At 47.4% G+C, this 26,066-nt stretch overlaps 1 protein-coding gene across 5 annotated transcripts in view; it reads left to right on the forward strand.

The window, feature by feature from the left end:
- The window catches only part of GSPT1 (G1 to S phase transition 1), a 525,782-nt gene that overhangs the window by 288,961 nt on the left and 210,755 nt on the right, over nt 1-26,066 (forward strand). For 4 of the 5 annotated variants that reach the window (XM_040356936.1, XM_040356940.1, XM_040356937.1 and 1 more), the window contains one exon: nt 1,979-2,119. The exons of the other annotated variant lie outside the window; for it this stretch is intronic. In XM_040356936.1, the coding sequence (XP_040212870.1) occupies nt 1,979-2,119 (141 nt within the window). The remainder of the gene's footprint in view (nt 1-1,978; nt 2,120-26,066) is intronic. 5 annotated transcript variants of the gene reach the window in all.

The raw sequence follows: 26,066 nt of genomic DNA on the forward strand, positions 1-26,066 counted from the left end.
ATAGCTTCCTTTACCTCAGTGCAGTCCTCCTCCCTTACCTCATGTGGAGAAAGCCTCTTGAGGGGGGAGGGGCGACCAGGCAAGTCAGGACACTCTCTATATTGCAGATAAAGGAGCTGTGTGATATTAGGCGTCCTGCTCGCCCCCTCCCCCCTCAAGAGGCTTTTTCCACACCAGGGAAAAAGCCTTGCATTACTGTGTGTAGTTAGACAGAAGAACAGGAAGTGTGGATTTCTCAGAAGAAAAAAAGACCTTTAAAAGCAAAATCAAAGGATGAGGTAAGTGAAAGAGGACTGCACTAAGGTAAAGGAAGCTATTTAGGGAAAATGTTTTACCTTTACAACCCCTTTAATGATCAAAAAGAGGCTTTATGAGTACTGAAAAAACACGGCTTGTATGTCCTAAAGATAGTGTAGTGGTTATGGTGAATGGCTTTGGTGCGGGCTCAACAATTCAGCATTCCCACGCATTTTCCTCAGGAAATGCATTTTCTAGTTCAAACATGTTATACTTACCTCACTGTGCAGCTCGTTGTGCACAGAGTGGCCCCGAACCTGGTCTATTGGGGACCCTCGGCGGCTGTCTCGGCTGCCCCCCCGCAAGGACTCAACACCTTCATGCGAGCGTGCTCGCATGGTGTTGAGTTCTTGCGGGAGCGCTCCTGTGACACAGCCGGCGGCCATAGCCGCTCACTGTATCATTCGGCCCCGCCCCCCGGTGCGCCACGTCATTGGTTGTGATTGACAGCAGTGCGAGCCAATGGCTGCGCTGCTTTTAATCCATCCATTGTAACCAATCAATGGCCAGGCTGAGCAGCGAAGAGAATGTCGGGGGCGAGCACAGGATTTTCGAGGGGGTCAGGTAAGTATAACTGGGGGGCGCGGTATTGTCGGATTGTTTTTTTCACCTTAATGCATAGAACGTATTAAGGTGAAAAAACGTTTACCTTTACAACCCCTTTAAGGTAATAAAACCGCTGAAACTGAGCCTGATTTCTATTTTCTCCCTCCTCGCTGGATGACTTGATAGCGGCACCCATTGGCTCCTGCTGTCAGTCAAATTCTGTGAGGACGTAGTTGGGGGTGCAGGGCATAGACAAGGTGGTTTAAGAGTGAGTGCCACAACAGAAAGCAGCTTCCTATGGGGGATCTCGCTGAAGAGAAGCCAGGAGCACCGGCAGTGGACCCCAGAAGAGGAGGATTGGGGCTCCCCTGTGCAAAACTATTGCACAGCGCAGGTAAGTTGAACATGTTTTAATGCAAAAGAAAAAATGCTTTAATGTTGCTTAAAAAACAAAAAACACATACATTTTTTAGTGGTACATGTTTAGATAAAAAAAATATAGGGTTTCGTTTTACTTTAACCGAACAAGCTAAAGATATAATCTGGAGCAATTGTTCATTGCAACCCATCAGCTACTGTCTGCTCCAGTTCATTTCCCCTAGTGTATTTTTTTTTGTTTTTTGCAGGGAGCCCACTTTTTTTGTATTGTTTTCACTTGATGGCAGTTGCTTTGAAGAAAGCGGGTTGTTTTCGATGTACTGTGGGATTGATTTACTAAAAAAGTTGTGGTTTCCTTAGCAAAGTGAATGCTGATAAATTTGGTGAAACTATGTTCACTTAGAATATTTAATTATACTGTTTTTTTGTTTTTAACTTTTAGCTAGAAAATGATTGGATATTCAGATTGAACACAGGTTAACATTATTTGTGAATGTTCATTTTACAACAAACATTTTGTTTGCTAGGTGGACAGCTCATTTAGTGACTAATCAACCCCTATGACATTTTAAATGCATTTTATTGTTCTTTAAATGTGAAGTTTCTACCTATAGCAACCAGGCATATCTGAGGTCATAATCTGGTTGTAATAGAGCCTCCACACGTTTCTGTAAGTTTTTGTTTGGTATATAATTTATGTATTTTTTTTCCTGAACTTTTCACACAGCTAAACTTAAGCTCTATCACTAATTTTTAGATATGAAGAATGTAAAGAAAAGCTTGTGCCGTTCTTGAAGAAAGTTGGTTTCAATCCTAAAAAAGATATTCACTTTATGCCATGTTCAGGGCTCACTGGCGCCAATTTGAAAGATCCAGTTGATTGCTGTTCGTGGTATACGTAAGTAATAACACTTTTGGGCTCTTTAAACATGGGCATCTGAAATGAGAGGGCAGGACTTTTCTTCCCCATTCCCTGTGATCAAAACCATAATTGCCATTTCATTGCATCGCATCTAACATTCTCAGTTTATTCCCAGTTTATTCTGACTTTGTAACGATCAGGGATTTGTATGAAAGTAGATTTAGTTGGGGGGGACTCCTATCCATCAGAATGCACGTACTTCCATTGTGGAGACTCAGAATTTAGGGACTACAGAAAACGTGAAATCTTTGTTTGACAGAAATCGCCCTTCCAGGGCTCCTGCTGCAATGACCAATCATAGGTAGGGGCAGTGGCCACTTGTTTGTAATTGGACTTTATTCTCAAGTTTTATGATTGCAAGGGATTCAGCATTCACTTAAAACAAACAGGATGTGGTTGTGGAGTTGGCATTTAGGCCAGTATCATGGTATGCGGAAGCCATAGTCTTGCTCTTTAGCTGGTTTCTTACCAGCTGCCGCACTTGTACTGCTGCCGTGGGTGAGCCATCATAGCTGTGCATCAGCCGAGTTGAGGGGTATAGGGGGGCGCACGTTTCTGAGGATGTTCAAAAGCGCACGCACACCCACCCCCCCTCCCCGTTGTGACAGGGGAGAGGAGACAGATCGTGTAATTTTAGTATATAGGAACAACGATTGGTCGCCTCCACCAGGCAGTCCCACCCCCTACAGTTAAAACACATTGAGAACACATTTAACCCCTTCCCTGCTAATGACATTTATACAGTAATCAGCAGCTGTTTTTAGCTCTGAGCGCTGTATTAATGTCAATGGTCCCAAAAAAGGTGTCAAGTGTCCGATCTGTCTGCCGCAATGTCGCAGTTCTGATAAAAATCGCAGACCGCCGCCATTACTAGTAAAAAAAAAATTCCATAAATCTGTCCCCTATTTTGTAAACGTGATAACTTTTTGTGCAAACCAATCAATATGCGCTTATTTTGATTTTCTTTTCCTTTTTTTATTTACCAAAAATATGTAGAAGAATATATATTGGCCTAAACTGAGGAAGAAATACAATTTTTTATTTTGGGATATTGGAGCAAAAAGTTTTTTTTTTTTTCCAAAATCGTTTTTCTCTTTCGTTCTTGGACGGACGCAGCCGCAATCTTTACAAAGTGGGTATTGGCCTTCATTCAGGAGTGACTAGGCAGAAACTTGTAGAAAGTGTTAAAGCGGAGTTCCGGCCACAATTGCACTTTTTAAATATAAATACCCCTGTAATACACAAGCTTAATGTATTCTAGTACAGTTAGTCTGTAAACTAAGGTCCGTTTTGTTAGGTTGTTACAGCATTTAGACACTTTATAAAATAGAAATTGACTGGGGCCATCTTAAGTGTGGGCATCATGAAGACAGACTGACTTCCTGGATTTCAGCCTTGCACATGCTCGGTGCTGCACAAGCAGTGTCAGATCAGGTTTCAGCACCTGTGCTGTCCAAGTCACATGATTCTTTGAGACTGGGGAGTGCACAGACTCCTGGAAGGTTACACCCACTACATTCCCAGGAGTCTATGCGGTGTAGGTTAGGAAGCTTAAGAACCTACGTGCAGGAAGAGGGAAGATTAACTATTCTGCCTAGCAACAACACTTTGAAGGCATCTAAAAAAAAAAAAAAAATTTGTAAAGGACTAATGAAATTTTTTTTAAAACTACTGATGTAATGTTATATTTATGGGTGGAACTCCACTTTAATCACCTAAAACACGGGGCGGTACCTCTCCCTGCATGCAGCAGCTCAGTTTTTTTCTGCCTAACAAAGGAGGACATGGCTCCCTTTTTGGGCCCATAGGCCTGGAGGTTTAATTCTATTTTATATCTATTTTTTGTTCCTGTGGTCTGCGATCAACTGCCGACTGGGTGAAAGGCTGGATCCCAGATCCTTGTAGTCTCCCCAGTTTTGGCCAGCGAGTGTGCCGACCTTGGCTACGCACTGGGTCGTCCACGACATGCCCCGTCGCTCTATGGGTGGCCGGTGAGCCACAAGCTCCGGGGTACGCATATGACCGGTCTAGACTGCTGAGTCACAGCGCGTCGGGCCGACAGTCACCTCCGCAACCGCGCGGAACATTGTCTGTCTGGGATGCTTCCAGCATAATCCACGCAGGAAGGGTAAGTAGTAATTCCCTGCTTTGGCAGGAGGACATGGCTGGACATTCCCTGGGAGGTCGAGTAGGGGGTTCCATCCTTCCTTTCCTCCCTCCCTTCCTTCCTCCCTGGGCTCTGTGAGCTAGGCTGGGGGGTTCACCTGGGTGGGGCTCCATCTGTGGCGGTAACTGCGCTGTACGTCCGCTACTGGGGTGCTAGTGGGCCCGCTATTAAGAGTGGAAAAAATAGGGAGCAACTGCGCTAATAAATTAAATAGGTATATAAATGCTCCTAAATAATGCTCACGTGAATACAAAATGAAATAAAGCTGCACCTTACTGTAAATAGTGAAACGGTGATAACATGGGGGAAAAAAACAAGATGCGCTAAGCAATTAAAAACAATAAATTTGCCCAAAAAATCATATTACAAATAAATGTCCATGATTAGGGAAAAAATAGGAAAAACAGGAAGACCAAAGTCCTTGGAGGGACATCGAAGCTTCTATTCTCCAGTGCAAAAAATAAAAAAGAGAAGGGAAAACAAAAAGTCCACAGATAGTGATCCGAAACTTGAAGTGATCATCCAATACACAAAGATCCTCCACCAAAAGCAATTGAATCCGCTTACCAGATTTCCGGCAGTCTCTTAATTAAAAGCAGACCCCAGAAAGCATGTAGTTAATGGCAGTTGAGGTTGGAGTGCAGATGGACCAAGCTGGATGCCAATTCCCATCTCATACCAATGTGTGATAGGCTCGATAACCAGGTACCATGGAAACGCATAAAGGACTGCAATAGTGTAAAACCATATATAAATTTATTAAAAAAAGTCAAAAACACACTTGCATCATAGCAGTGCATAAAGGCATGTCTGTTGGGAGCTCCGGCCGGAAACAAACCAAAAAACGACCCGTCCAAAAGGTATGGAAGTAGTGCAGGTTAACAGGGGGTGATCCGATGCAGCACACGTTACGCCCGACCGGTTTCACGAAATATCGCTTCCTCTGGGGCACGGGTGACACATTGAATCAACCCGCCTTAAATAGTAAACACCGTATGTGGGTAAACAGCGCCGCAGGTGCACATGCGCACAGGCAGTTCAAACCAAGCCTCTATCTGAATCTGCCATGATGTCAAGTGCGCCTGTGCCAATACTATGTGGCACCGAAAAGATCCCAATATGGTCTTTAAACTGCCTTATGTGGCAGACAACATGCGGACCAAGCGTTCGGTGCAGCGCAGTGTCTAAAAAGAACACCCTGTTACCGAAAAACCTGGAACGCAGGGACGGACTTCCGCGTGACGTAATCACGCAGGCCGACGTCACACGGCGGCGCAGGGACACGCCAACACAGAGCCGTCCCACGTGACAGCACGCTCCTATCACTCCGCGCTTCCCAAACACGTCGGCGTGCGGGTCAAGCCTCCATATGAGACGGAGGAAGAAACCACACGTTGAAAGCCCTGATTGGTCAACGGCACCGGACACTTGTCAGGCGCAATCGACCAGCATGGAATGTAAACAAGACGCCTCTCCAACCAGTAGGGGAAGGAATTCTGGGTTACAGCGGCATGTCAAGTTAAAATCCTTAGAATATTGCATCTATAGTGCATGAAGCACTAATAGACAAGAAGAACATAAATTGAAAAATTACAGGCAATGGATAAAAAACACATTAATAATATTGGCAAAATATAACCGCAGTGTCCTATATTAAAAATTAATGCACTGGGGCGTGGCCTGGACATGGCTGAGTGAGGAAGCAGATCTTTGGAGCTCCCGGCCTCGTCCTCCCTTATACCGGCCAAAGAACCGAAAGAACAGGCATGCAATCTGCCAAAAGGACTAGGAACAAGGGAACAACCAGACTCACCCGTTCTGGGACCAAAACGGGCGATATACACAACTATTTCCACCCTCATCCGCTGATCTCCCCGGGAGCGAGAGTGGCGGCGCCACGTGGCAACCCGCATGGCGACCTAAGTGACGAAATTGACCAATCTCTCTGGACATTCCAATCCGGACGGCAGACCCCGCCACACCGAGTACACCTGAGACGCAGCCGGCTATGTCTACCTCCGTATCGGAGATGGGAGGCGCATCGGCGTAACGGGAGATTCAGGAAATCCGGGCCCTTCTGCAGGCCCTCCCCACCCGCTCCGACATAGAAACCCTCATCCTCAAGCTAGAGGAGACGCACCGGAGGGATTACCAGGAGGTCCGTGCGGAGGTGTCCACGCTATCGGACAGTGTCCACGGGCGAGGGTTCGTTAGCAACTTTAGAGCAACGGGTGACTGGCCTGGAACGTGAGAGAGACCTCCACAGAGAAGCAGCGGTCACACTCCAATTACACCTGGAGGAGGTTGAAGACCGGAGCCGCCACAACAACCTGCGGCTCCGGGGGATACCGGAGTCGGTGGACTCCGAAGCGTTAGACGACGTGCTGTTGAAGCTTTTCCGGGAGGTGCTGGAGGACCCGGAGGAAGCGGTGGAAGTCGACCGCGTGCTAGGCCCGAAGTCTGATGACCCAGCCAGGCCCCGTGATGTCTGCCGTCTGCTTCGATTTGCGCAGAAGGAGCGTATCATTAGAGGAGCATGGGACCAGGGCGAGACTCTCCTGGAGGGATCGGCGATCAAGATCCTGCCGGACCTGTCGCGGGCGACATTACGCCGCCGGGCTATGCTGAAGCCGATCCTGGACCTCGCTAAGCAACGTGGATACACGTACCGGTGGGGTTACCCACTGGCATTGACCTTCAGGAAGGACGGAGCAGCATTTACAATCCAGCCGCCGGCGGACCTCCCGGCCCTCTTCCGGTTCCTGGATGCAGACCAGATCCCGGTTCCCGACTGGCTACAGCTCCTGCCTCGCGCCCAGGGTCGGGGAGGCCCCTCGATCTACAGACCCGGGATGGGTGCTCGCCAGCAAGGTCGCGGACGGAGACGCTGTGCGCCCTCAGACGGAGATCACCGTGAGTAGGCCATAGGCCGAAATCCCCAGACCTCTACACCCACCTTCCCTAAGTTATGCCGGCGGTCCTGCTCTCCCACTCTGGCCAACTTATTGACAACCTCCCCCCACATCCACAACCCCCCTCCCCCTACAACATCCCACAGCACCGTACTTCCTCCCCATACCCCCTCAGATAAAAGGCAGTTTATTTGCGGGGTGGGTTTCCAGAGAAGCGCCCCCAGTCTCTGGTCCGTAGCCACGGACGTGAGCAGGGGGGGGGGGCAGAGTCAGCGCATGTCCCTCGGGTGTGTTGGGGTATAAGGTCTCCGCCTACGCGGATGACCTGCTCTTCTTTTTTGACAGACCCTGCAACGTCTTTACCCAGTCTGTTGAGGGAATTTGAGCTATATGGACGGCTATCTAACCTTAAAATAAACAGCACCAAGCGGGGCAAAGCTCCTGGCCCGGACGGGCTGACAGTGGCGTACTACAAAGCATTCCTTCCCTCCCTAGGCCCTCAGCTGGTCTCACTGTTTAATAACCTTGGAACAGGGGCGAAACTACATGTCTTGACGTTACAAGCCCAAATAGCAGTTATCCCTAAAGAGGGGAAAGACCCAGGCCAATGCGGTAGTTACCGCCCTATTTCACTTCTGAATGTAGATCTCAAGCTCCTTACTAAAATTCTTGCAACCAGGATCCAGCGCTACCTCCCGAGCCTAATTTACCTTGACCAGGTAGGATTTGTCCCCACCAGAGAAGCTAGGGACAACACTAAGGTCTTGAACCTAGTACACGCGGTCAATACTACGAAGACGCCTTGTGTCTTTGTAAGCACCGACGCCGAGAAGGCGTTCGACCGCGTCAGCTGGGAATTCATGTTTCAGACATTGACATACGTGGGGATGGGCCATAAAATGATGAACTGGATAAGGGCAACGTATACGGACCCGTCGGCTAAAGTCAGGACCAACGGAGTACTGTCCGAACCATTCCAGATAAACAACGGGACACGACAGGGGTGTCCCCTATCACCCCTACTCTTCGCACTCACCCTTGAACCTTCTCTGCGCCATGTCCGGACGAACCCTAATATCTCAGGAGTTAAGGTGGGGGAGGGAGAGTATAAGGTCTCCACCTACGCGGATGACCTGCTCTTCTTTGACAGACCCTGCAACGTCTTTACCCAGTCTGTTGAGGGAATTTGAGCTATATGGACGGCTATCTAACCTTAAAATAAACATGAGTAAATCAGTAGCGATGGACGTAGGGATTCCGAGACCACGTTTAGACCACCTTCGTGGCAGCACCGGGCTGCAGTGGACGGACGCGGCCCTGAACTATCTCGGTACACGTGTCCCCCTGAACCTCTCCCAGACCTTTAGACTGAACTTCCCACCGCTCTTAACTGCAGTCCAGAAGCTATTAGACCACTGGACCACCGGCCTCCATTCCTGGTTCGGTAGGTGCAACATATTAAAGATGTCCATATTACCAAAATTTACCTACCTCCTCCAAGCCCTCCCCATACACGTTCCAACAGATTTCTTTAAAAGGGTACAGACCATGTTCAAGACCTTTCTGTGGGCGGGGAAGCACCCCCGGATACACAGAACGGTGCTGACAATGCCCAAGGCGCATGGCGGAATGGCCATGCCCGATGTTCGGAGATACTATCACGCCGCCCACCTGAACCGCCTTGTCGACTGGTGTCGACATAAGGACACAAAACTATGGCCTCGTTTGGAACAAGCCCAGAGCGAAATTCCGTTAGACGGCGCCGTGGTGTCCCACGGCACTACCCATACCAATACGAAATCACCCACTGATAGGAACTACAGTTGAGGTGTGCGCTAAAATGTTGCACCAGGCGAGGCCGGTGCCGGATGTCTCGCCTTTGCACCCAGTGCTGGGCAACCCGCAATTCGAACCGGGGATACGGGATGCGTGTTTTTGAGCTATGAGAGATTCGGGGGTCTTCCAGGCCTCCCACTTTAGCGTTGCAGGCCGTTGGAGGACGCTTGCGGAATTGATGGACCCGGGAGGAAGTTAATGCCTAGACTTCCTGAGAGCTAACCAACTCAACCACTTTCTACGAACCATGACACACCCACCTGCAGGTACACATGCTCTTACACCCCTAGAGGAGCTGTGCTTGGGCACCGAAGCCCTTCCACACGCCCTATCCATTTTATACACCACGCTGGCCACGCCGACGGAAGGGTATCAAATCCCATGCATTGCGAAATGGGAGCAAGACTTGCGCCGCTCATTTTCAGTGAAGCAAAAACAACAAATTTTGACGTTCACGCACAAGTCCTCTATTTGCACAAAGATACAAGAGACAAACTATAAAGTAATGACACGGTGGTATCGCACACCGGCCCTTCTTAGCAAACTATTCCGGACGACGTCGGACCTGTGCTGGCGATGCCAGGGCGAAACGGGCACGTTGCTCCACGTATTTTGGTCCTGCCCAAAACTGAGACCCTTCTGGTTGGAGGTCCAAAAGATCTCCCAGAAGTTCACGGAACGACAACTCCCTGACGACCCAGCCTTCTTCCTGCTGCACGCCAATGACATCCCTGCCCGTGTGTATAAAAAATCAATCCTTCGACACCTTCTAGACGCCGCTAGGGCATGCATCCCTATCCGATGGAAATCCCCAGACCCACCGACTGTTGCAATGTGGTTGCGGAAAGTGGACGACATTAGCAGGATGGAGGATTTGATCCTCTCAAGCCAGGACAGACAGGAAGCCTACAAGGCCACATGGCAGCTGTGGAATATCTACATTTATTCGGATGAGGGACAGAGCCTTAGAGACCAGACCTAGAAACGAAAGATGGACTGATTCCCTTGTCGACGCAGTGATAGACAGACCGTACCAAGTTAAATAAGTCTGAGATCGCTTAAGACGAGTGGACCCACTGCCCCCCCCCCCCCCCCCCCTTCATCTTTTTTTTTTTTTTTTTTCTTCTTCTTCTTTTCTTTTTTTTCTTCCTTTCCCCCCCTTCCTCCTTTCTGGGCCCCCCAAATGGGCTGCCAGCCCACGGGGGGTCCATTTCTCTTAGCTCCCCAGACCACGGCCTGGGAGATGCTATTGCTTGCTAACATTCTTTTCTTCACTCTTGACACCTCTCGGAAAATAGGAAAATGTGGGCGGATCCGCAGATCCTCGATAGCACGAATTTACTGGCATGATATGTGTGATTGGTGTGTAGTTTATTTATGTACAATGTTTTGCACTCTAACTGTGATTTGGGCGGTGACGCTCATTGTGAATAAATAAAGGATTTTGGAAAAAAAAAATTAATGCACTTACTGATACAGTAAAGATTAATCAATTCGCTAGTATGGTATTACTTCAGACCACAGTAGACCAATAAAAATCACTGGCAGGACGCACACTGAGTAAAGTTATTATCTCAAATGCTTGAGCCTGCTTGGTGATAACATGAAATTTAATTATTCCGATGACAAAGAGAATCCCACGGATATGATCCCAGATACAAATCTCACCAAAATAAAAGAAAATACTAGGAATTATTGATGAAGGCTTTAATATCCGTGTCGATATTCAGCCCAAATGGCGTGTAGGTTTTAACGCGATGGATCCACGCCATTTCCTGTCTGGAAATTTCCCGGACAAGATTGCTCCCTCTCCAGTGTGGACGATATTTATCGACCCCGACAAATAAGGTCTTGGAAGGATCTCTATTGTGCTTCAAATCGAAGTGTCTAGCAACCGAATGCTTATCAAATCCACTCCTGATTTTAGCGATATGTTCGTTCAGCCGAACTGACAGTGCCCTCTTAGTGCGGCCGATGTACTGAAGGCCACAAGGGCACTGAATGAGGTAAATAACTCCTTTAGTTGAACAAGTTATAAAAGGTTCAATGTCGAATGTTGGTTGAGTTGCCGAAGATTGAAAGGAACAAATCTTCGGCCCCTTTCAGACGGACGGCTGTTTTGCCGCAGTTAAAAGCACTACAAATGTTTTGTGAAATTCAAGGCTCCAGGCACTGCGATTAGCTGCATTTGCACATTGCGATTACATGCGTTTACGTGCGTTTAACTGCGGCTGCGTTTAGCTGCGGTATTCATTTCCATAGCAACCATTTTTATTTTTTTGTTTGTTTGGGTCCCTTGAATTCTAAAACGCTGCTATCCGCAGTTAACAAAAAAGACTGCGATTACCTGCGGTTATGTGCATATAGCTGCGCTACATCGCACCTGGATGCATTCAATTCTATTTTTTCTATTCGCACCAAACCGCATGTAACGTAATCGTGCGTAAACACTGTGTGTGAATGGGGCCATAGGCAAACATTGTGTGCTTTTAGCTGCGGTAGAAAAATAGAAAATCCGCAGCTAAAAGCACCATTCTATCCGTCCGTCTGAAAGGGGCCTTCCTCTCTCTACAGCTGTTCAAAGAACAAGCCTGGCAGCGTTTACACCTGTAATAACCGGTAAGATTTTCTAAAAAAGTTCTTGCTGCCCTAGGAGGGTCCTGTACGCTGGGAGCAATACGGCTTCCAATCGTGGAGGCCCCCCTGAAAATCACGCTAGGTTGTATTGGAAGGATTGGAGCTAGAACCTGGTCTGTTAAAATGTGCCAGTGTTTCTGGATAAGCTTCTTGACAAGCTTCTTGCGCAACATTTTAGTGTCAAGAAGCTTATCCAGAAACGCGGAGTGATAGGAGCGTGCTGTCACGTGGGACGGCTCTGTGTTGGCGTGTCCCCGCGTCAACGTGTGACGTCGGCCTGCGTGATTACGTCATGCGGAAGTCTGTCCCTGCGTTCCAGGGCGGCTCGCTTCACACCGGACCGGTTTTTCGGTAACAGGGTGTTCTTTTTAGACACCGCGCTGCACCGAACGCTTGGTCCGCATGTTGTCTGCCACAAGAGGCAGTTTAAACACCATATTGGGATCTTTTCGGTGCCGCATAGTATTGGCACAGGCGCACTTGACATCATGGCAGATTCAAACGGAGGCTTGGTTTGAACTGCCTGTGCGCATGTGCACCTGCGGCGCGGTTTACCCACATACGGTGTTTACTATTTAAGGGGGGTTGATTCGGTGTGTCACCCGTGCCCCAGAGGAAGCGATATTTCACGAAACCGGTCGGGCGGAACGTGTGCTGCATCGGATCACCCCCCGTTAACCTGCACTACTTCCATACCTTTTGGACGGGTCATTTTTTGGTTTGCTTCCGGCCGGAGCTCCCAACAGACATGCCTTTATACACTGCTATGATGTAAGTGTGTTTTTGACTTTTTTTAATAAATTTATATATGGTTTTACACTATTGCGGTCCTTTATGTGTTTCCATGGTACCTGGTTATCGAGCCTATCACACATTGGTATGAGACGGGAATTGGCATCCAGCTTGGTCCATCTGCACTCCAACCTCAACAGCCATTAACTACATGCTTTCTGGGGTCTGCTTTTAATTAAGAGACCGCCAGAAATCTGGTAAGCGGATTCAATTGCTTTTGGTGGAAGATCTTTGTGTATTGGATTATCACTTCAAGTTTCGGATCACTATCTGTGGACTTTTTTTGGTTTCCCTTCTCTTTTTTATTTTTATTTTTTGCACTGGTGGATAGAAGCTTCGATGTCCCTCTAAGGACTTTGGTCTTCCTGTTTTTCCTATTTTTTCCCTAATCATGGACATTTATTTGTAATATGATTTTTTGGGCAAATTTTTTTTTTTTAATTGCTTACCGCCATTAAGAGTGTCAGTTTTTTGCTTACCTGTGTGTTTCTCCCTCCATGCTGTTGGTGGCCACTTTGGCAGCACCTGTTTGGCCTCTATCTGCCACTCTCCGCGGCCATTTTTTTTTGTTCCGCGCCTTTTTGGCCTCTACCGCTCGGCTGCCATTTTTTGTGGTCTTCGCCGTTTTACAGTATGGCCACTGGCCATTTTGTGTTTTCTTTGGCCTCTTGTGTGCATTTAACTGGTGCAAATCAACAGACACATGCTGCGGAGGGTCAGACTGACAACGGCAGCTGTGCGGTACCGTTCAAGGGTGGGGAGTTCTCTGGGGGGGGGGGGGCCTCATCACTGTGGCAGCTAGGAGGGTGGGCTGTTACCTTGCCTGGAGTCCCTGTGGGTGTCAGGCGTGTGGGTCAGCATGGCGTCAAAAGCGGATGCCTCTTCCCCTGAAACACCTGAGTTGGCAATTGGTGCCCCTGCACACAAAGTATTGATGGACGATATGTCGGCTATCCTGAAAGCTTTTGTTGCCATGGTGGAAGCGGCACGTGGGAACATGATGGGGGGGAGGGGGGGCTTTTTACCCCCCACAACTCTGCGCATTTGGAAAGGGCAAGGACTTTTCAACACAAAGCGGTGCCATTTTGTTTTTTTTGGGTTCAATATACTTCAATGGAGAAGCTGCAGAAAAGCATGTAATGTGTTTTGTAATCTGCCTGACAACAAATTGGGCCAAAAAAATGTAAATTTTTTTTTAAAGGCCATTATCCGATTAATCGAAACCATAATCGGCCAACTAATCGATCATGAAAATAATCGTTAGTTGCAACCCTAAATCTCCTACCTTCTTGACTCAAATCGGAAGGTATTGAGGTTTGTGGCCAGGTCAAGAGATCCATGGGCAGATGCGTTGGCGATGATCCTAATTGCTCCGGATTGGCCTCAGCGTCCTTGGTACGCCGATCTAGTGAGTCTGGTAGCAGACGCCCCTTGGTGTGTACAACTACGCAAGGACCTGCCGTCGCAAGATCCCATACGCCATCCTGCTTTACAGTCGCTGGCTTTAACGCCATAGCTATTGAGAGCCAGGTGCTAAGAGACCAGGGGCCTGTCAGATTCGGTGATCTCTACCATGAGGAGTGCTCAGAAGTCATCCTCTAGGAAGATTTACCATCGCACTTGGAAGGCCTACATATTCATGTGTGAGGAAATGGGGCGTACCTATTCAGTTTACAGGGTCCTGCTGTTTTTACAGCGTGGGGTGGACCAGAAGCTTGCCTTAAGTACGGTTAAGGGGCAGATTTCTGCCCTGGCTGTCATTTTTTCCAACGACCCCTGGCTGTTTACTCTCTAGTGAGAACGTTTGTGCAGGGGGTTCGGCATGTGGCCCCTCCGGTCCGTCCTCCACTACCTCCGTGGGACTTGAACCTGGTCCTCTCGGTGCTTCAGAAACCGTTTGAAAACATTAGGGAGATCCCCTTGTTAAAACTTTCTCAGAAAGTGGTCTTTTTGGTGGCTGTTACATCAGACGGGTTTCTGAGTTGGTAGCCTTGTCGTGCAAGGCTCCCTATCTGGTCTTCCACAAGGATAAGGTGGCGCCGCGTCCGCAGCCTTCTTTTTTGCCTAAGGTCGTTTCGGCCTTCCATCTCCATGAGAACATTGTAATTCCATCCTTGTGTCCTCGGCAGTCGCATCATAGAGGCGGCGTTGCATTCTTTGGACGTTGTCTGAGCTCTGAGAGTATACTTATCTGCTACTGCTCCGTTCCAGAGGTCAGACTCGCTGTTTGTTTCGGTGGCTGGTCCCATGCCATCGGCCACCATCTCGAGGTGGATCCAACAGATCGTGATTCAGGCTTACGCCATAAAGTGTCGGGCGCTCCCCTTTCCTGTCACGGCGCATTCGACCAGGGCAATAGGTGCCTCTTGGGCTTTCCAACATCATGCGTCTGTTTCCCAGGTGTGTAAGGCAGCGACTTGGTCGTCCGTTCACACTTTCACAAAAGTTTTTGTAGGCGGCTAAGTTTGCAACTCCTCAGGTAAGGAGCTCTGTTTTGTTTTGGGGGAAGTTTGTTTAATGCTGTTCCCTCCCTTCGTTTTTGACACTGCTTTGGGACGTCCCACTTTGTCAAGATTGCTGCTGTGTCCGTCCATGAACGAAAGAGAAAATATGATTTTTGTACTCTCCGTAAAATCCTTTTCTCGGAGTTCATGGACGGACACAGCACCCACCCCTCCTTTTTTATGTTTGTACTGCTTTTTGACGAACTGAGCTGCTGCATGCTGGGGGAGGGGTTACACCCAGAGGGGCCACTCCCTGGGCAGTACTGTACTGTGTTTGAGGTGATTAACACTTTCTACAAGTTTCTGCCTAATCACTCCTGAATGAAGGCTAATACCCACTTTCTCAAGATTGCTGCTGTGTCCGTTCATGAATTCAGAGAATTTTTTTTTGCGTGAGTACAAAAATCCTATTTTCTCTTATCGTCCATGGATGACTAGTGGGTTATGTCCCTTTTTAACAGGAGAGGACTAGGCAGAAACATGTTAGATAAGTAACTATGTTACTTTAACAGAGTTGAACAGCCCTGCCCAGGGGGAAGTCCATCCAGCCACAACCCTCCTTTTTTCTTTCTGCCTAGCAAAGGAGATGGGACGTATGGCGCCCTGAGGAAATTATATATTATATATATTCTTCTGAAGAATCTGCTATCAACTGTTGGCTGAGACAGGCTGGATATATCGTAGATCCTTGTAGTCCTCCTCAGTCTGGCCAGCGAGCGTGAGCACACCTTTGCAAAGAGGCTGGGTCTGCCACGACATACGCCATGGCTCCTGGGGTGGCCGGTGAGCTTTTGCTCCAGGGTCCACATATGACTGGGCTGTGGTGTTCTCACTCGCAGTGGACCGGGCCGACAGCTACTCCTACGCATTGTAGGTCTGTCAGGAATGCGTCAGTGGGGTCCTCGCGTGGACGGGTAAGTACAGTCCTTCCTGCATTTGGCGGGTTGGTACGGCTGAGCATTCCTTGGGTTCTCCTGTCCTCCCTTTCCTGCTCTCTGTAATTTTTTCCCTCTGCTATTCAGTGCTCCTGGGTGGACCTGTGGGGGGGGCTCATTTTCCCACCAGGGACTGTGGGGTGTCTGGGCCTGTGTTTTTGCTTCAGAAAGGCCTCATTAGGCCTTCTCATATCCGCGTCGCAGCATTTTGCTGCCATTTTTGCGGTGCCAGCGCCATGTTTTTTTGTTGCCTGCTGCTTCCATTGTAAATCCCTATTGGCGGCTATTTTGTTGTGGTCGCGCTATGGTGCTGCTTACTATTGCGGTCTGCCAATTTACTGTGGCTGTTCCCTGCTCTATCTGAAGCGTCCGGCGGCCATTTTGGAGTGGGCTTTGGCCTCTAGTGCTGGGCTTATACAGCGCGCAGCCCTGGTCTCCTCATGTTTTTTTGATCAGGTTTACCTCACAGCATTTCTACACACACACACACACACACACGTTCTGAGGGTAGGCAGCAGTGCTGAACAGTCTCCTCTGGTGATTGGTGAGTCCCCTGGTGAGCGCAGCAAGGATGGTGGGATTTGGATGGTGGATGTCTGAAATGTGTCCCTGAGAGCTGTTTTAATGGAGTCAGTGTCCCTTCCTCCCCAAGGCATGCCAAAAGTGGCAGCTGGGGTTCCTGCAGTTAATGGACACCTTGTTAGAGCGGCGTGTTTGGGGGTTTTTGATTATGTGGCCCCTCCCCCCATCATTCCCTGGGGACTGCTCTGCCTCAGACCTGGCTGTCACGTCCCTGGTTCAGTGTGTTCTGTGTAAGTGGATCAGGACCTTTCTCATGAGGGAGACTCCTCACTGGGGTCAGTGACAGGGCACTTGTCAATGCGCTGCTGCAAGGAACTAGCTTATGCTGTATTGTGCAGCAGAGGTATTTTCTGAGGATGCTTCTCCTCAGCTAGTGGCCCCCGGTGCCCGGTTGAAAAGGCGTGACCACTCTCCCTATAGAAAGGGACCCCTGTCTTCAAGGACCATTCTGATAGGAGGTGCAAGGTGCTTGACCCTCTCCATGTTTACCATGCTGGGGTCTGCATCTCGGCCGCATCCTTGGTGTCTGACACTCACTGAATGGGCATGGTTTTGCACCAGACTGTGGAGGAGCACCAGCTCCCTCCCTGATTTGTTAGATGGCCGACCAGTTGGTCCAGGGCCTTGTATATGTCTGTGATGCTACACGGGATGCAGCATCCTTGATATCCAGAGTCTCTGTTTCGCCGGTGGTTTTTCGCCGCCTGATTTGGCTGAAATGCTGGTCTGCTGACCAAGCATCCAAAAAGCCCTGGCTGATTTACCCCTCAGTAGGGGTGCAACGGATCGTCACTGATCCGTGATCCGAAGGGGCCACCCCGTTCGGATCGGCACACCACACGATCCGCGGAGCGCTCCGGTGCCTCGGCCGTAGGAAAGTCCCCGGCTTCGGCCTAGCTCCGGAGCGGCCGCCATCTTGCTCCACCCCAGTGGAGACTGTGTGCTTGCCAGTGACCCTTCACAGCATGGGACTGAATTCCCCTGGAGCAGCCGACAGAAGGGATGGATGTCACTGACTGTGATTACACAGTAAGTGTCTGGAAGGGGGAAAGGCCAGCCTCTGCTCTACAGATAAGATAATGTTGGTAAGGGATCGGAACAAGTGCACTGTATAGAGAGGTGAGAAACTAAGCCAGCAGTGTGTGTTCAGCTGTTACTTCCTCTCCCTCACTTTCTCCTCTCCCTAACCTGCCTGCTTGGAATGCCGTGCTGGAACAATCACAAGGGGCTGTGAGGGGATCATGAGAGTCCTTAGAGGTGGAGAGGGCTTAACCTGTCAGTGTATGTTTGTACATCGCTACTGTCTGTGTGTGTGTGCTACACTGAGACACTTCCCCCCTGTATACACAGCATGTCACAGTACACAGTCCCTTTGCTTCACACACTGTGTATGGCATTGTCCAGGTCCCTGTTTAACCACTTCAGCCTCGGAAGATTTACCCCCCCCCCCCCTTCCTGACCAGAGCATTTTTTGCGATACGGTACTGTGTCGCTCATATATTTAGGCCAATATGTACTCTGATAAATGTTTTTTGGTAAAAAACAAATAGTTTTTTATTTATTTTTTGTGAATAGCTGCGTTTAATGGCACCTTACATGCTTGCTAAAGTGCCAGAACATCTCTGATATTAATATTTAACTTAATGTGAAAATCAGAGGTGTTCTGTCACATTTAGCAAGCATTTAAGGTTTGCTGCGGATTTTAAAATGTAACATGTAAACAGTGTGGTGGCAAAATAGGGCGTACGCAGAGCACAGCGCCATTTTGCCTTGTGCTATAAAGCACAGAATCCAGTCTTAATGAAATAATGCTTATTTAAGCTAAATAAATTCACTCACCATCATTCTCTGCCATTCATACAAAGAGACACCATCACCAGCCTGTTCTCATATCATTCTGCCAGCATGACTGCCCAAAGGCTCAGCCAAGCCCCCTTTATTTACCCAAAACAGGAAGTGCTCACTGCACCCATTAAACACCTCCCTCATGGGAGTGGTTAACACATGATGTTCCACTGACACAGCTAACACCATATAAGGACGTTCCTTCTAACAGGAAGTCCCATAGAATACATGAATAGAATATAATACAATGGATACAATACAATGCATAGAAGTACATACAATGCTGCTAAAGGCTTATGGGCGTGGCAGGGAGTGCCCCCCCTGCCTCTAACCGATCATAAGCTCTCATATTAATCGCCTGATAGAATCCTAATCTGCGCCATTCCATAGAATAATGCATATCCAGATTATACCCTTATTAAGGTGGAAAGGAAGCTATCTACAGGCGTACGCCACGAATCGCAAGCCCTGCTGATCAGACAAGACCCAGATAAGAGCGCACATCTGTCCATAACCACTAGTGTGCTTGCGGAGTGAGCGCATCCCCTCCTTAACGATCGTCGGTGCTAAATGCACAGAGGGCCCCTCGTTAGCGGACATACGTCCACGCCGCAAACATCACACTCCAACCTCAAGACATTTTCTACTACCAGACGAGATTCAACCAGCCTCAGACTTGCCCCAGTCAGTTCTATTTAGAGCTGGTTGTGGCAGTACTAAGACTGGGTGCCATTATGACAATACATATTAAATACATCTTCAAATTTCCACCACAACAGTCCGTCAGATTTACATATTCTGTATTTAAGCTCCGTTTTGTGTTGAAAATAACTGTGAAATCTAAAACTCTGTTGGGTGTAACAAGATTAGTATTTTTTTTTTCATTTTTGCTGATCCGAAAAATGATCCGATCCGTGACTCCTGATCCGAGGATCGATCCGTGAGTTTTCTGATCCTTTGCACCCCTACCCCTCGGGTTGGAGGTTTTGGTACCTTGTTGGATGACATTACGAATGTCACTGGGGGTGAGAGCACTCTCCTCCCTCAGTCCGCTAGGGGAAATGGACCGCGCCGTGTGCCGGGTCCTTTATTCCCCGCTCAGAAGCAGTTTTTTTCGTCAGTCAGGGCCCGCGGGTAAACCTTCCCAGGCCGATAAGGGCTCAGCTGGGGGACAGAAACGTCCTTGTGTGCGTCATCCGAAAACATCGGCGCCCAAACCCGCCAATGTATGTAGCCTTCCCCTGCCCGTCTCATGGGTGGGGGGATGACTTTGCAGGTTCACAGCTCGGTGGAACCTCCCTGCTCTCCGACCAGTGGGTCTGCAAGGTGGTCTCTTCGGAGTACTAGATATATGGTTCCTCCTATCCACCGAACAGATTCTTTCCCTCGAGTCTCCCTCCGGCTCGTCGGTCCTGCCCTGCTGAGGCAGGGTGGGACTTGCTAAGCTGCGGGGGTCATTTTACCTGTCCTACAGGACGATAGGTTTCAGGGATTCTATTCAAATCTGTTCTCGGTCCCGAAGACTGACAGGGTCCGTCCAATTTTGGGCCTCAAAGCCCTAAATGCCTTGTGAGAGTTAGGTAATTCTGCATGGAATCCATTCTTTCGGTGGTAGCTGCGCTCCATCCGGGGAACTTTCTGGCGTCCTTGGACATCAAGGACGCATACTTGCATGTCCTAATTTGCACATGTCACCAGAGGTTTCTGAGCTTTGCGATAGGGGAGGACCACTATCCAGTTTTGTGGCCCCCTTCTGATCTAGCGTCAGCACCAAGAGTTTTTTTACCATGGTGCTCGCACTGATCCTAGCTTTGCTGGGACAGCGAGACTTGGCCATAGTGGGCCACTTAGACGACTTTCTTCTGAGAGCAGCTTCTGGCTCAGAATTAGAGGAGGATGTGTCTATAGCCAGTTAGACCCTCCAAGAATTCGGGTGGGTTTTACATATTTAGACGTCGGTCCTGGTTCCGACTCAGCGTTTGGAGTACCTAGGGTCGATCCTGGACTCCTCGGTGGCGAAGGTTTTTCTTCCCGTGGAGAAATTGCAGACTCTTCTGTCTGCAGTGAAGGTGTTGGCATCACGCAATCTGTCATCTCTCCGTTTTTGCGTGCGAGTCCTGGGCCTGTTGGTAGCTACCTTCGAGTATGCCCAGTTCCACGCTCATGTTTTGCAGAAGGAGAATACTGTCCAAGCGGTACGAATCTCCTTTGTCTCTGGATCGTCAGATTCAGGTAAGCTGCTTAGTCAGTCTCTCTGAATTGGTGGCTGAGATCTCCGACTCATCGGTCCGGGAAGTTGTTTCTTCCCTTCAAGTGGACGGTGATTACGATGGACGGCGGCCTCACAGGTTGAGTGGGGCGTCTGGGGGTTCAGTCGGCCCAGGGTCGCTGGACTCTTTGCGGAATCCTGTCTACCGATCGATGTCCTGGAATTCCGTGCGATCTGGTTATGCCTCTCCTCGTGTCGAGGAGGTAGCAAGGTCGCCCGATCTGGATTCAGCCAGGCAGCGCCACGGCCGTGGCTTAAATCTACCATCAGATAAACTGGCAGACGGACTACCTGAGTCGCCAGATGGTGGACCAGGGCGACTTGTCTTTGCACTCGGATGTTTCAACTCCCTTGCTGGAGGTGAGGCTCACAGGGCATGGATCTCCTGGCCGCTCGTCTCAACCGCATGGTGTCCCACTTGCCTCATCAAAAAGGCTCCTGGCATAGAAGGCAATAATATTAACTCTACCACTGTCTGTGCCACGATATCTGTAGTAGTGAGGAGATACTATCCAGCCTAGTCCTCCCCAGCCTCCTTTTCAGCTTGGTCAAAGAGGGTTTTACTTGTGCACATAATTTTTATATATCCACATCTATTACTTAATTTCCAACCTTACAAGAAAAATGATATTCCTATTACGGAAACCTTTAGGTATCTGCAAATTAAAAACTTTTTTTATGAATAATGCACCATTAGATGCAACATCCTTAATCTCTCACCTTTTGAACAAGCCTGTAAAACTGATCCTCATAGGCGTGGACTAATTTCTGATTTCTATAACCAGTTACTTTAACACACCACTTCCTCTCCCCTAACCTATACCAATAAATTGAAAGAGACCTTCAATTACAACCAGACAACATAAATTGGACCCAAATCGGGCAAGCCACCAAATCTGCCTCACCGAATATAGTGTCTCTTGAAACAAACTTCAAAGTGCTCATTAGGTGGTACCTGCAAGAATTTCTAAATTCTCTCCAATATCCTTCCCACTGCTTCAGAGGCTGCCTTACCCCTGGTAAACAAATGCATATATTGTGGGAATGCAAAATAGTCAAATCATTTTGGTCGCAAGTGTTTCAAATCCTTAACACGATGTTCAACACTTTTCTACCGCCTGATCCAGTTATGGCACTCCTGAACAGTAAACCCCACACCCTATCACATCGTCCGTTTAAACTAATGCTCTTTGTAACCACGGCAGCAAAGCAGACTATTGCAACAGCATGGAAATCTGACTGTATTTTATCAGTCAAAAACTGGATTACTCGATCCATAATTCATGCAAAAACAGAAGCAATCTTTCTTGACAATATATCCAAATATGAAGCCTTGATTTTTCTTGCAAACAAGTTTAACCAATCAAAACAAGGGTCATCTGAGATAGTTTGGAATATAACTTAATCTCCAGATAACGCCAAGCCAATTAGCAGGAACTTGGCCCTGGAATAGTTCATTATTTCTCCTAACTATTATAGGTTATTTTGACTATATCGAGCAAACGCTATATTCGTTCCATTTTCGCTATAACTAAATATTACCTTTTTATATTCTATCTTGATTATATATGATTGTTATTGATAGCTAGAATAAACTCACTAAATTGTTATAACTGAAATGTTACACTAAGGAATAATCCTTACATTTGGGTTCTATATACTTCATGAGAGAAGCACAGTTATACCTACTTTTTTTGTGCTATATGAATGGTACTAATCTTTTGACCTTTGTTATGCTTTATGAAAATATTCAAACAGAAAAAAACATATCCAGGTTTTTTTTGCCAAAAATGACCACTACCTTCCATAAATCACAGGATATTGTGTTGACAACTTTTGCAATTCGCCTAAGGGCGAGAACTTTTAGTTCCTAGAGTCAGAAGAATTCTTTTCTCCTACCTAGAGGTCACCAAAGCTTAGAAAATTAGGTGCCTTTTTTTTCTGGGGCCCACAAAGGTAACGGAACCTCCAAGGCTTCCATAGCCAGGTGGATAAAGCAGGCAATTTGCTGAATCCTATAGGGTTATAAAAGTTTCCCCACCATTTGTCAGTGCGCATTTAACAAGAGCCTTGTCCCACGTCTTGAGCCGAAAGGACCGAGGCCTCACCGGAACAAATATGTGGCACCTGGTCCAGTTTTTCGATCTTTTGTTAAACATTATCGCCTGGGCCTACTATCTTAGGTGCAGGCGTTTTGGTCAAAAGCTCCTCCTGGCAGTGGTCCCTCGCTAGACTGGTAAGTAATGTCTCATGGGCTGTCCTGAAGACGACTTGAGAAAAACGAATTGGACTAAAGTAATTTTATTTTCTGAGAGTCTTCCAGGACAGCTGGATTCCCACCCAGTTATGTCTTGAATTATGTGTATTATGGATATGTTTTGTAGGGATGTCCTATGGTTCTCGAGAATACTGAAGGAGAGGCCTGGAGGACCGCCTTTTATCTGGTGAGGTTAATGTTTCCTGTCCTGGTAGGAGCAGCCCTAGGTCTCATGGGCTGTCAGAAAAGGAGTTGCCGGTAAATTAAACTCCGCTTTTTTAAAGCATTCTTTGCTTTACATGATTTCATCACACCTGACTTTTGCATGTGTGTGTGTGGTGTATGTATATGTGTGTAGATGGATATATATATATATATTTTTTTTTTTTTTTGCATGGATATAATCCATTTTAAACATTTTACTGGTAGACTTGTACTTAAAGGGGTTGTAAAGGAAAACATTTTTTTTAAATAAAAAGCATCCTTTACCTGCAGACATTCCTCTTTTCACTTCCTCATTGTTCGTTTTTGCTCAGAAGTTGCTCTATTTCTTCTCTGTTCTGTTCACTTCCTGCTTGTCTGATTTTACTGACCACCGTGAAGGGAGGCTTTACTACGGTGGTCAGTAACATGCTCACCCCCTCCTGGGAACAACATCTGTGTGGCAGGACGCTCTCTACGTGTTAGAGATTTCAAGGAGGTGTGAATTACTGGGCGTGCCGCAATTCATACTGGGAAATGTAGTTCTTGCATGAACGAGCGATGCAAAACAGGATGTGAATGAGAACAGAAACAAGAATGCCGGAGGTGATATAGATGAAGGAATTTAATAGGTATTTTCTCGTTTTTTTAACAGAATCATTACACTATTCTGTCTGTCTACCTTGCAGACATTAATTTTAGGCCAAATTTTTTTTTCCTTTCCAACTCCTTTAATAGTATTTTGGCCTCCAGCTTCTCTGGGTTCAGATGCTGATTTTTCCTTTCACAGAGCCCTTAATGTGATTGTAAGCGTTGAAATTTTGGGCTATTCTGCACTGAGCTATTTTACCTGGTGCGGTCCTGTGATACTATAAGCAAATACAATTTTTTTCCCCATTTGTCTTTCAGGGCAGCCACCATAGAGCGAGAGAGAGAGACCTTGGCTTCTCCCATCTCAGGAAACACCACCTCATACAGCAAGATTTAAGCCTCACTGGCCCCTCAGTTCTGGTTTTTGCTCTGGCGGGGAGACACCGCTAAGGGGCTGGGGCTGAACTGGGTAGGGCTGGGGCAGATTGTTCCCTGAGGGGGGGAAGACAGAGATCTCTCTTCTTTCCTGCAGCCAGGTAGGCTAGGGGGCCTGTAAAGTACCTAGGTAGCTGCATCTTGCGCACCCCAACTTCTCTTGGGAAAGCAGGAAGTCTGGGGGGGGGTCAACTTTCTTCTGCCCAGGTGGGGCGCTGCGGGAGGTGTGCCAAGTCCCCCATGCTCTTTGCCTCCAGCGATGGAGCTCTGGGAGCTGGACCGGATAACGGGCCTGACACTTCCGCAGGCACCAGGTCGTTACAATACTTTATAGTACCGTATTTGCACAGCGGTCTTGCAAAAAGCAATTTTTGGGAGGAAATCATCTTTTTTTTATTTATCAAAATGATAAGAAAATTGGGTACACATAGCACAATTGTAGTTTTTATTGTGAAAGATAATGTTGCGCCGAATAAATTGATACCCAACATGTCATGCTTTAAAATTGCGCCCACTTGTGGAATGGCGACAAACTGACACTTTAAAAATCTATATAGGTGGCGTTTAAAAAATTTCTACAGGGTACCAGTTTTGAGTTGGAGGAGGTCTTTTGCTAGAATTATTGCTCTCACTCAAACCATCGTGACGAAACTGCACGTGTGGTTTGAACACCATTTGCATATGCGGACGCGACTTGCGTATGCGTACACTTTTGCAACACTGTACCCTCATGAAAAATTTTTTTTTGTGTGCTTTACATGAAAACGGGTCGAAAATTTTAAATAAAAAAATTCTGTTATAAGATTTTGCAAATTGGTAATTTTTCTTCATACATTTTGGCCAAAATGTATACTACTACATATCTTTGGTAAAAAATATCCCAAATCTGTGTAAATGATTTGGTCTTTGAGACAGTTAATTTACAAGATATGTATATAGGCTAAGCCAGGGGTCTCCAAACTGTGGCCCTGGTGCCGGATGCGGCCCTTTGCTTGCCTTTATCTGGCCCTTGGGGCACTATTCCATCACTGACACCAACAATGGGGAATCATTTTTGTTGCTGAAACCACCAATGGGGCACTATTCATCCAACTGACACTATCAAAAGGGTACAATTCCTTCTATTGGCACCAATAATGGAGCACTAGTCCTCACACTGACACCAAAGATATGGTATTGTTTACTCCCACTGGACATTTTCTACTCCCATTGGGCCCAGCCCTCCTAAAGTCTGAAAGACAGTAAACTGGCCCTTTGTTTAGAAAGTTTGGAGACCCCTGGGCTAAGCCAATCATTGAAATTCGATCACACCTAATGTACTGACGGCTTATCTCATTTCTTGAGACCCTTACTAACCAGGACAGTACAAATACCCCCCAAATGACCCCTTTTTGTAAAGTAGACTGTCCAGTGTATTTAGTAAGAGGGGTGGTGAGGTTTTTTTTTAAGCAAATTTTTTTTTTTTCCCCTACAATTCTTTGCAATATGAAGGTTTTTATTTTTTAACTTTGTCATATTAACAAGTTGTTTCTCTCACAGCATATGCATACCACAAATTACACTCCAAAATACATTCTGCTACTCCTCCTGCGTATGTCAATACCACATGTGAGAGACTTTTTTTTACACAGCCTGGCCACAAACAGAGGCCCAACATGCAGGGATCACTGTCAGGCATTCTAGGAGCACATATCATTTCTAGACTACCATTTTTTTAAGGCCCTGGAGCACCAGGAAAATGGAAACGCTCATAAAATAACCCAATTTCTACACGCCAATGTATATGAGGCATGAGTCTTTTTTCATTTTTTTCCCCACACTTTTTTTGGAAAATGTGGCACATTCCCAGCACAAAGGGAGGTAAGCAACCATGTGGTCCCACAGAAAAAATACCAGTCTAGTGGGGCCACATATTGGGTTGGCATACAATGCCAGTTTTATGGGAAATTTCCTTAGTCCT

The sequence above is a fragment of the Rana temporaria genome, chromosome 6, assembly GCF_905171775.1.
Source record: "Rana temporaria chromosome 6, aRanTem1.1, whole genome shotgun sequence".
Lineage (NCBI taxonomy): Eukaryota > Metazoa > Chordata > Amphibia > Anura > Ranidae > Rana > Rana temporaria.